The sequence below is a fragment of the Salarias fasciatus genome, chromosome 10 (assembly GCF_902148845.1).
Source record: "Salarias fasciatus chromosome 10, fSalaFa1.1, whole genome shotgun sequence".
NCBI classification, from domain to species: domain Eukaryota; kingdom Metazoa; phylum Chordata; class Actinopteri; order Blenniiformes; family Blenniidae; genus Salarias; species Salarias fasciatus.
The window spans coordinates 19,295,465-19,305,465 of NC_043754.1; the positions used below are offsets into that span (position 1 = coordinate 19,295,465).

The window sequence follows — 10,001 nt, forward strand, 5'->3', positions numbered from 1 at the left end:
GGGGCTTGCGGGGGGGGGGGGGGGGGGGGGTTTACTGGATGTTGTGGTGTTTTCAAGTGTGAGGGCTTGTAAATCAGTCAAAACGTCGTGCAGGTAGATTACGTGTGTGCGTGCGCGTGCGCGCGAGCACGCACTGCGTTGCTGTGCTGTAGCTTTTAGACGGAGCCTCAGTCAGTGACTGTCATCATCATGGAGGAGAAGCAGCGGCTGTAGCCGAGCGAAGAGGACCGACCGCTGCAGCCCGCCTCCGTTTCGCCTGTCGCCATTCAGAATCGGTAAGAAAACCAATTGCACGGGTTATGTTTTCCTCAACTGCATGCTTACATCGTGCATTCGGCGATAAACCACACGCAGTGCTCGCAGGCGCGGATTAGTCCGTGTCTGTGCGTCGGATTGCTAATCAGACTAAATCGCCAGGTTTTTAACCGGGCTGCGCCTCGCCGCGGAACACGTCTTCGGGCACGTTTACAAAAGTGTTCCCGTGTCGCGGAGATTAATTTATCCCGTCTCACGCCGTAGGAATCGGGCTCGGTTGCGGCGGAAATCCGCGGATGATTGCGCGTTCATGCGTCAGCACCGCGGACAGCTCCGGAGCCGCGCGGGCCCGACCGGTGCGCGTCTGTCGGCCGCATCCATCCACAAACCCGCGTCTCCTCTGCTTGCAGGTGATCTCTGCAGGGAACACAGCGCCGGAGACATCTGACGGGGGACAGCGGCCAACATGAAGCATTTTCTGAGGTGAAGCGACGCTCCGTTATGAACATCGACGTAATTCGTAAACGGATTCGCGTTTTTTATATGGAAACGTGAAGGATTTCATTTCATCATCTGATTCCCCCCCTCAGCCTCTCCTCTCTTATTTATCCAACCCCGACTCTGATCGCAAACATACATCGCAGACCAATTAATCCCAGTTCTCCCATTTAAGGGCTGAAAATCGATGACAGTGCAGCGGAGAGTGGTTGTTGTGGTGTGGGTCGCTTTAGTGAGGAGGCCTCTTCATTATTCAGCACATGTAAACCAAAAGCTCTCCAGAGGTGTTTCTATTAATAGTGCAACAGCCTTATTTGGTTTTCTGAGAGATTCAGTATATTTCTATACGTATACTTGTTAAATTGATGCTGGAATCAATAAAACAATAAGAAGAGATTTTATATCAGTTGGATTTATGTCACATTTGTGTGTATCTGACTTATAAAAAATGAGGGCAAGTTGTGAAAGAAAAGCAATGTATAAAATGACAGAACTCTGTTTCTGTGAGGCTGGAATCAGGTTTATACATTTAAAATGCCAATAAACTAGTTTATTTTCTCATTTATGTGATGATTTTGGATTGGATTTGGTTTTAAACCAGCTCAATAGAGATTTTCGGATTGGTTTCAGACTTGGTTTCCAATAGTTTGGGCTGGTTTTCTGTGTGGTTTTGGTCTGGAGTTCATGTTGTTCTCAAATGTTATATAGAGGTTTTAGATTGGTCTTTAGAGTGGTTTGGATGAACTTCAGACCTTTTTTTTTGGTGGACTTTATCTGTTTTTAAATCACTTTGAAAACTAGGCTTTAGACAGATTTTGTTAAATGAAAGTATTGTTATATTCTTGAGGTGGTTTTTATTGATTTATGTTCTGGTTTTGGAGTGCATTCAGGTTATCTTTATGCAGGTTTAAAGTTTTTGTGGAAAAAAAAGAATATCAGACCTGTCCAAGACCACTGAAGCAGTAGGGAAGGTTTGTGATGTAAAACTGTTGCTAAAACATCTCTTGTACAAGTTATATAAACACTTATGGAAATCACTTAAATTGCATCAATGCTGCTTTCTTTTACTTTCTCTCTGTATTCATTTATAGATGTCTTCAACTTTGAATTGAGTTTTCTGTGCTTTCTCTTCAAGTCCAGACCTCTGTTTTGCATTTATCCCATCTCCTGGTTACGCACAGGGGAATAAATCCATTGCAGGACTTTTTGAGTTTCACTCCCTTTGTTGTGGTCCTGAAGATATTTATTTCCATTAACATTTAATGAACAGCCGAGCAGAGGCTGCCAATGATTTTTACTGCTGGCTGACTTTGTTTACAGTAATTATACTAATGTGTTACAGTGGTGGTGGTAATAGTTTACTGATGTAAAAATGATTCATGTAGAGCCTTTTAATGGTTTTTGGCTGATCAGAGTATGTAGACGCACTTAAAGAGGGACTCTACTGATTTAGTGGAGCACTTTGTACAGTCGGGCGAAATCAAAGCAGCCGAGGTGGAGAAACCCTCTGTTTTGTTCACCAGACTCCAAAAACATTAAATCCTAATGTAGCAGCATCTTTTCACCCTGCCTGACAAATGCTGAACCCAGTCCCACCTTTCAAGTCCACATGAAAAGATGGTTAAAAATGTCCATTTGATGTCAAATTAATTTCATTCAAAGAAAAAATGTTGTTTTAAGAATTTGCACAATCTTAGCAGGAAATTCTCCACAATTGTAAGTAGATTAACGTTTTTTTTTCCAGTAATGATGAACTGCACAGAGTTGTCACTACATTTCACAAAAAGAACACTTCTGGTTTGAGTTTTGCCTTTGAGTGTTTGTTTGTTGAGTTTGCATGTTATTGTTGTGTGCAGCGACCTGTCCAGAATTTACTCTTCATTTCAGCCTTTGTTTGCAGCTAACAATTGGCTTAATAACTTTGGATGAAGAGAAGACGGACAAAGATGATGGATGGCTGCTGCACACAGCTTGACTGCTGTGACAGTTTAGGAAGAATTGCAAAAGATTTGGAATCACCATTTAACCTCAAATGCTTGTTTTTGGACTGTGAGAGAAAATTATTCACACGAAAAGCCCTCTCACCTCACTGTGACAGCAATGATTTTTATGTTTTGATCTTTATTTTACAATTTTTACTGTGTAAAGCAGTATATTGCATTATGTAGTATTAAAACCTCTAGTAAATGAAGTCTGAATGATTTATGTTTAGCTCTAGAGCAATAATCCCCAGTTTGAATTTGACTTTGTTGGTTTTTCTGTGTGTGTTTTAAAAGTTCTCTCTTTTCATGCATGACTTTTTTTTTAATATAAATTCTGGTGGTTTGCTTTCCTCCCGCAACCCAAAAACATGCATGCGAGGTGTTTTTCTATGTGATGAACTCTCATTTACACGAAGAGGTGAATCGAAGCTAAATTGATGGATGCTGAACCTAGTAGGCTGAATTCACATCAGTTTTTGGACTTTGTGTCCCATAAAATTTGTTCATCGGCATATTCACTGAAAAAATTTTATAATTCTTAACTATTTCAAATTGAAAGTACTTGTATTATTGTTACAGATGAAATTAGTTTTTCCACTTGAAAAGACATATCTGCCTCCATTTCCCATATGCATCAGTGAAAGTGTGTCCGAATGGAGATGAATGATGGGTAGTCGACTGCTGCTTTATAAAGAATCATATTCTTGTGTCACACGCGCTTATTTATTTCTACTTTAACAAAGAATAAAACACATGAATGGCATACAGTAAGTTAAAAATCACCTTTTTCCAGAAAGACAGTTTGGTTCATGACAACTACCAGAAATTTAATTTAGACTTTATGCATCTTAATGTTAGTATATTTATCAACTGAATTTAACCACACGAGCAAAACCCTTAACTCGTTCATCTTTCAAATGTCTGTTGAAAATTACCAGTTAAAATGATAAACTGTATATTCAAATGCACATTTAGCACACACTCGAAGAAAATTGCTCTTGAGAAAACGTTCTGTTTATTGTGTCTCTGAACAATAAAATTGATTTTACATCCTTGCTGGTATTGATCCGCACCGCATCATTCAAGTGCGGAGTACAGTTTAAATCTTTACAACGGAACTTTTATGAGACAGCCTCAAGTGTTTCCGAGACGAAACCCTTGACTTTTAGAAGATGTATTTTTTTTTCATGGTTGTATTTTTATTACGTTCTGTGGGATCCGTGATGGAAAGGTCTTAGCTGTGTAAGAGGAGAAGGTCTAAAGGATGATGTGTGATTTGGAGGCAGTGGGTTTGAACTGAAACATCTTAGAACAGGAGCAGCACACTGTCAAACAGACATCCACACAATCCAACCTCTCCCAACTTTCTGTTTCAAAGAAAAAAAAAATCTATAAACAAAAACAGACAAAATGTAGGATGATTCCTCCAGTAGGTTGGTCATGTTTTTTACTGCATCGCTTCATCATTGAATCGAATCCTCATGGCCAACAGCAGGTTGAAACCTCTGCGAGGTGACAGTGGGAACTGCTGAGCCATCACTCTACTGTAAACAAACATCTGAGTGGTTTCCCTCAAACCTACAGAAAAGGCACAAGTTGCACTTTTAAACTTTATGGCCAAACCGAAAAGTAGTTTTATATTATTCAGTAGCCTTCACAGGAGTAAATCTTAGATACTGTGAAAAAACATGTTTTAGACGTGTTCATTAACATTTTGATCACCTGGATTTAGCAGCAGAGGAAGCAGCAGTTTTCAAACAGAAACTGATTTAAAAAAAAAAAAAAAAAAAGGGGGGGGAGAGAGAGGGGGCTCATTTGCTGTTGTAACTTTTTCCAGACCTCCTCGATCGGCCAGTGTTTCCACGACCGACCCTCACGTGGAAGACTGTAAAATGGATCAGCAGGGGGGCAGGTTCGGTGTCTCCTGGCATTTTATCAGACAGCTCTGGGTACCAAGCCTGTGATGGCTTGTGTGCGGCGCTCCCACCATCCCCCCCTTCGCTTTGTGCTCACTTGCTTGAAGGTTGAGAAAATGACTTCTCCAGGAGCTGTTTAACATGCCAGTCCCATCCACAGGCCTAGAAACAGGAATTAATGCCTCTGGACTGTTCTCGCCTCCTTTTTGTTTACACAGAAGATGATGTTCTGCAGTAATCCTTCAACATTGTCAGGATTTATTTCCTGCCTGGAAAGGTTGAAAACGCTATCCTAGAAAAACAAAGAGAAGGGTTCTGCTTGTGCGGCACATGCACGGCGAGTTTTTAGTCTTATTCAAAGTGAAGGCGCGTTTGTTCTCGCTTAAATAGAGAAGATACAATCTGGAAGTAAAAGCTGAACATTTGCAGGGAGTAGGCAGGTGAACAGTGGAAATCTTTTCAGCCTCCGCAGCTCCTTAATGGGTCGCGATGCATTTCCCAAGACGTCTTCATTTTCATTCTCGGCGTCACCTGCAAAAATAGCACGGTTTGATCTGCTGCAAGCCTCCCAAGGCAGACGAGAAGCGATGCACAATCCACCGACTCCCTCCTCTTTACATCTTCTGTCTGCTCCTCACTCATCCTTTACTGTCACCTTTTTTTTTTTCATTCTATTCCTGCCGCGAGGTACTTCCTCTGTTTTCTGATTAGAAAAAGCTCTTCAGAGCTTGATGGACTTTTATGACACAAATTGATCAGAAATACACTTATGAGACACTTTCAGTACAAGAGCTGTAACACACAGAGCTGTACAGAAAGAAGTTTAGAAAGAATGAGTGAAAATAAAACAAAAAATGTCTTTAAATTGTTGTGATTTAATTGAGGATTTTACCATTACATAATGTAATGATCGAAGAATGCTAATTTTTACTGTCGCATTTTATATTTCATGCTCAAGATCAGTATATTCCATAGCTATTTTATATATTAAATTGTGTTATAATTATTGTTTTTTTCTAGATAATCATGTATTTCTGATCTGTTTTATTTCATTTTATCTGAATATTTTGTATTTTGTTTTATAATACTTGATTGAGACAGGTATATATTATATTTTCCCTACTGTCATGCAAATCACATATATGATATATGAGAGGAAGCTCCTCACATTTTGTAGCTGGACAAACAGTTTCCTTTTGAAAATTGACTCATGTTACAATTTTTTTTTTCAAACCGAAGATCATCATCTACAGCGTACTGTTTATTTTTTTTGAGTTTTTAAGTCACTGTACGGTTCACTGGTACCAGAACTCAGTGTCACGATATTTTGCTTTTATACTGTACTGCGTATGTGTTTGTATTCCACATCTCGGCCTGTCTGATTCTGAAATCCCTCCGTCTTCTCCTCCCCAGAGTGGTGACCCAGTTCTTTGTCTTCCTCTACTGTAAATGTCTGTGGCGAGGCCTCAAGTTCGTTGTCAGGAAGTTTACGGGCCGCTGCGAACTGCAACGAATCTGCTACAACAACAAGCACGGAGCCCGCAGGACCCTCAAGATAGGTACCCTGCTGACTGCCTGCTTAGATAACCGATGTCGATTCACATCAGGGAACTAAAATCTGTTTTGAACTGATGGAGGGTTTTACTAAAACTCAGTCTAAGACGTGCACTCACTATTTTCTGCAAATTTTAACAATCAGGATAGTAAAGACTTCATTTAGAAATATAACAGTTTACATAGGGTAAATGTTTCAAATAATACTTCCAGGATTTTCAAGGTGTCTGTGTGCAGTTGTCTTACAGTTTGCAACTATTTCATTTCAGAGTCGTCTCTGCGATACTCCAAAAATGAGGTACAGTGTGTTAAATCTCTCGCTATAAACATAATGCATAATGTATGACTGGCGCTCAATTATCCTGAAGTTCCCTTCATGTTTCTGTTTGCTGTCCAGCTGCTGCAGTCTGCGCTCAGCGTCCATCCCGATAAAGTGGAGAAAACCATTGACGACATCATGGCATTGAAGAAAATTAATCCCGACACCAACCCACAGTGAGACACCACATTTCTCTTATCGCTTTCTTTTTGCCGTTGCAGTAATCTGGAGGTGGGTTTGTCGTCGCGGGAGCTGCTCGGCCGTGACTGTCGGAGGGGGAGTTGGTACTTGTGGGGGCGAAGTTAACGTCTTTGAAACAGCTTCCCTTTGTGTTGCCGTGTGTCCCCAGGCTGGGCATCTCTCTGCAGGCCAGCCTGCTGCAGATTGTGGGCTACAGGAACCTGGTGGCAGAGGTGGAAAAGCTGCGCAGGGAGCCTTATGACTGTGAAAACTCGGAGCATGAGGACATGCTGATGAAGGTCCTGAAGTCTTTCTGACTGAATGTTAAACAAGAGTTGTGCGTTTACACAGTTCCAGGTTTTAATTCTCTGTGTTAAATTTAACCTGGACTTTCAGACTGCTACTGTACACCTCTTTTTACAGTAATAAGTCAAATATCTGTACTGAGCTTGTGTTTGCGCCTATGTGTTGCAGCTCTGGAAGGAGCTGCGTCCTGACACGCCTCTCAGCGGCCGCATCTCCAAACAGTGGTGTGAGATTGGGTTCCAGGGTAGCGACCCCAAGACTGATTTCAGGGGCATGGGCCTCCTGGGCCTGCACAATCTGTTGTAAGTCAGTCATACCTGAGACACTACAGCACATGTGTCAGTCAGTGCTAACATATGGACACATGCATACACACACACCGGTACAAAGTCCGTTAAGAAAGCAGGAAGTTAATGAATGCATAATTAATCTTTGAGTGGGGTATTTTCATTTGCATTCAAATGTTTTTCTCCAGGTATTTTGCAGAACATGACAAGGCCACCGCTCTGCAGATGCTCCACGACTCCCTGCAGCCGAAGCACAAGTAGGTTCGCTCCGACAGACTTTGCATGGCCAAACTGTGGATGAGATGAGAGCAGCTTCACAGTCTGCCTCTTTAAACGGCACTGAATCGCCCATAACTCTGCATTCAACCATTCTCTGCTGGATTGTATTCACTCTTGCAGCTCGATGTCATTCACTGCCTCATATTTTTCCGAACTGCCGCCGCTTGCATTGTTTTCTCATCGGCATCCCGGCGCCAGCCGTCTCATTCCTCCAATGAAGATTGTTCTTCTCATTTTTCTCCTCCACCTCCATTTCTGCCCACGCCCTCCTTTCTCTTTTTGTCTGTCACATGCACTGTAGGAGCACACTCAGAAAACCGAGGTACTCGACTTCACTTTCATCCGTTTGTTTGCTGTTTTTGCTGCATTCACAGCTTTCTGCCCTTCGCTTACAGCTGCAGTCAGTAGGATTTGTGCGCAAAGTAACGACAAAAAGACGTCCCTCACGAAGGCTTCAGGTTGATGTAGTGAATTTAAATATTACGAATGAAAATGTCCACTTAAATGCAAAATAATTTCAAATACCCATGAAAAGGAAAGCTTAATTCTATCAACATATAGCTTTTTTTGGGAGTAAGGGATTATAGTTCTTTTAACCTGAGCTCAAAAACAAATCCCCATAATGCTGTGTGATAAAAACTTATTTGTTATACTCAGGAAAACATTTTTTTTTTTAATATATATTCCCCAACTGAATGTAATATGCTTCTTTGTATTTGTGACCTTCAAAAGAAAAACAAGGCAAAATAAACGCCTGATATTTTTATATTTAGAGATGAAAATATACATTAATCATGGCATTTTATTGCAGTCATGTGAACAACTTTTCATAGAAAAACCTCAGGGAGCTGCATTTGTTTTATGGAATAAAACAGTTTAAAAAGCTATCTAATATAAAATAAATATAATATAAAGCTATCTAAATATAAAAAAAATCTATAAATTTATTTATAGATGAATGTTTACATTTCTGTGCAATCAAGAGGGCTTCATGTGGCTTCCTGCATGAGGTTCGAAGTCTTTGTAAAATGAAGTGACACATGTTGAGGTCTAAAAACTAATTTCTGATCTCAGACTGAAACTTCCGTTCTTTTAATCCGCAGTCAATTAACATTTCAGAGCTGCACTTTTGTGGCAAAGCAGAAACACCGAAAAGCATGTAGTTAGTTCGCAGCTTGTTTTTATTCCCACAAAAATGTCCTCAGCTTGTTTTGTCTCACAAACGATTGACACTGCTTCAGTGTGGGCGATGCATAACTCAGCTGTGTTTCCTTCATAGTGAGACAAGCAAGCCTGAATGGGAGCAGAAAAACCTCGACAAAGCGATCGGGTGAGTCTCTGGCCGTGCACTTCGTGTGTGGAGGAGGTGAAACTCGGCTTCTGCTTCAGTTGTCCTGTGATCTGCCTGGTGAATTCTGTCTTCCCAATGCCTCCGTCTCAACAGCTATTCATTTGCCATCGTGGGCATCAACATCACAGACCTGGCCTACTCTCTGCTGGTGAGCGGAGCGCTGAAGACCCATCTGTACAACGTGGCTCCAGAGATGCCCAGCCTGCTGCACTTCCAACAGACCTTCTGTGAGTTCACCTGATGAGCGTGGAGCTGTGGATTGTGAAGTATACATGACGCTTTTTTTTTTTTTTTTTTTTTGAAATTTTCTACAATGCAGGTTACTTGATGCAGGAGTTTCACCGCTTCTGGATCGAGGAAGACCCCAGCGACATCATGGAGTTCAACCGCGTTCGCTCCAAGTTCCACCGCAGGATCCTGCGGCAGCTGAAGAACCCGGACATGGCTCTGTGCCCCCACTTCTCCGCCTCCGACCTCCACCTGGTCAACCTCTAAACTCCACCCTCAACCAACCACCCTTCCCTCACTTAACCCTTCACCCCCCCCCCCGGCAGAGGTCTCTTGCCCGGATGTCCGGTACGCTGAGGAAATTAAAAAAAAAAAAAGAAAAAGAAAAATCGATTAATGAAAATCAGAAATCCTGGCACACTTACACTCAGTTCAAACTGCTGAAGACATTCAGGGAGATTCTCCTGGTTCTCAACCCGAATCGTCCCAGCTAACGTCATGTCGCGTCACTGCCAACAGCTCAGTCAACCACACACACACACACACACACACACACACACACACACACACACACACACACACACACACACACACACACTGCCTCTACGCCCTCACTGCAGCGTTAGACCACCAGCATCAGAGATGACCATAGCGATTGTAGCTGTGCACGAGGAGGCTGCACCACACCGTCACACACTCATCGTTACTTGTTGCTTTAATGATCCATGACGATTGTATCACAGCCGTTACGCCTCAGTTATCGAGCCTTTTGTTTTTGCTTCTTGGTGTGACAAAACCAAACTTACTCTCTCATCCAAAAACGAGTTTTAGATTGCAGCGCGGTGC

The 10,001-nt window shown here is 41.9% G+C and overlaps 1 protein-coding gene across 1 annotated transcript; it reads left to right on the forward strand.

Annotated features, from left to right (window-relative positions):
* Positions 1 to 258: 258 nt before the first annotated feature.
* Positions 259 to 9,525, forward strand: elmod1 (ELMO/CED-12 domain containing 1). The gene is made up of 11 exons (XM_030100210.1): positions 259 to 275; positions 667 to 738; positions 6,065 to 6,210; positions 6,475 to 6,503; positions 6,603 to 6,700; positions 6,874 to 7,003; positions 7,179 to 7,312; positions 7,486 to 7,554; positions 8,856 to 8,906; positions 9,021 to 9,154; positions 9,247 to 9,525. Exons 2-11 carry the CDS (start codon positions 722 to 724, stop codon positions 9,420 to 9,422), a joined length of 984 nt encoding a protein of 327 aa, XP_029956070.1. The 5' UTR covers positions 259 to 275; positions 667 to 721; the 3' UTR covers positions 9,423 to 9,525.
* Positions 9,526 to 10,001: the final 476 nt, after the last annotated feature.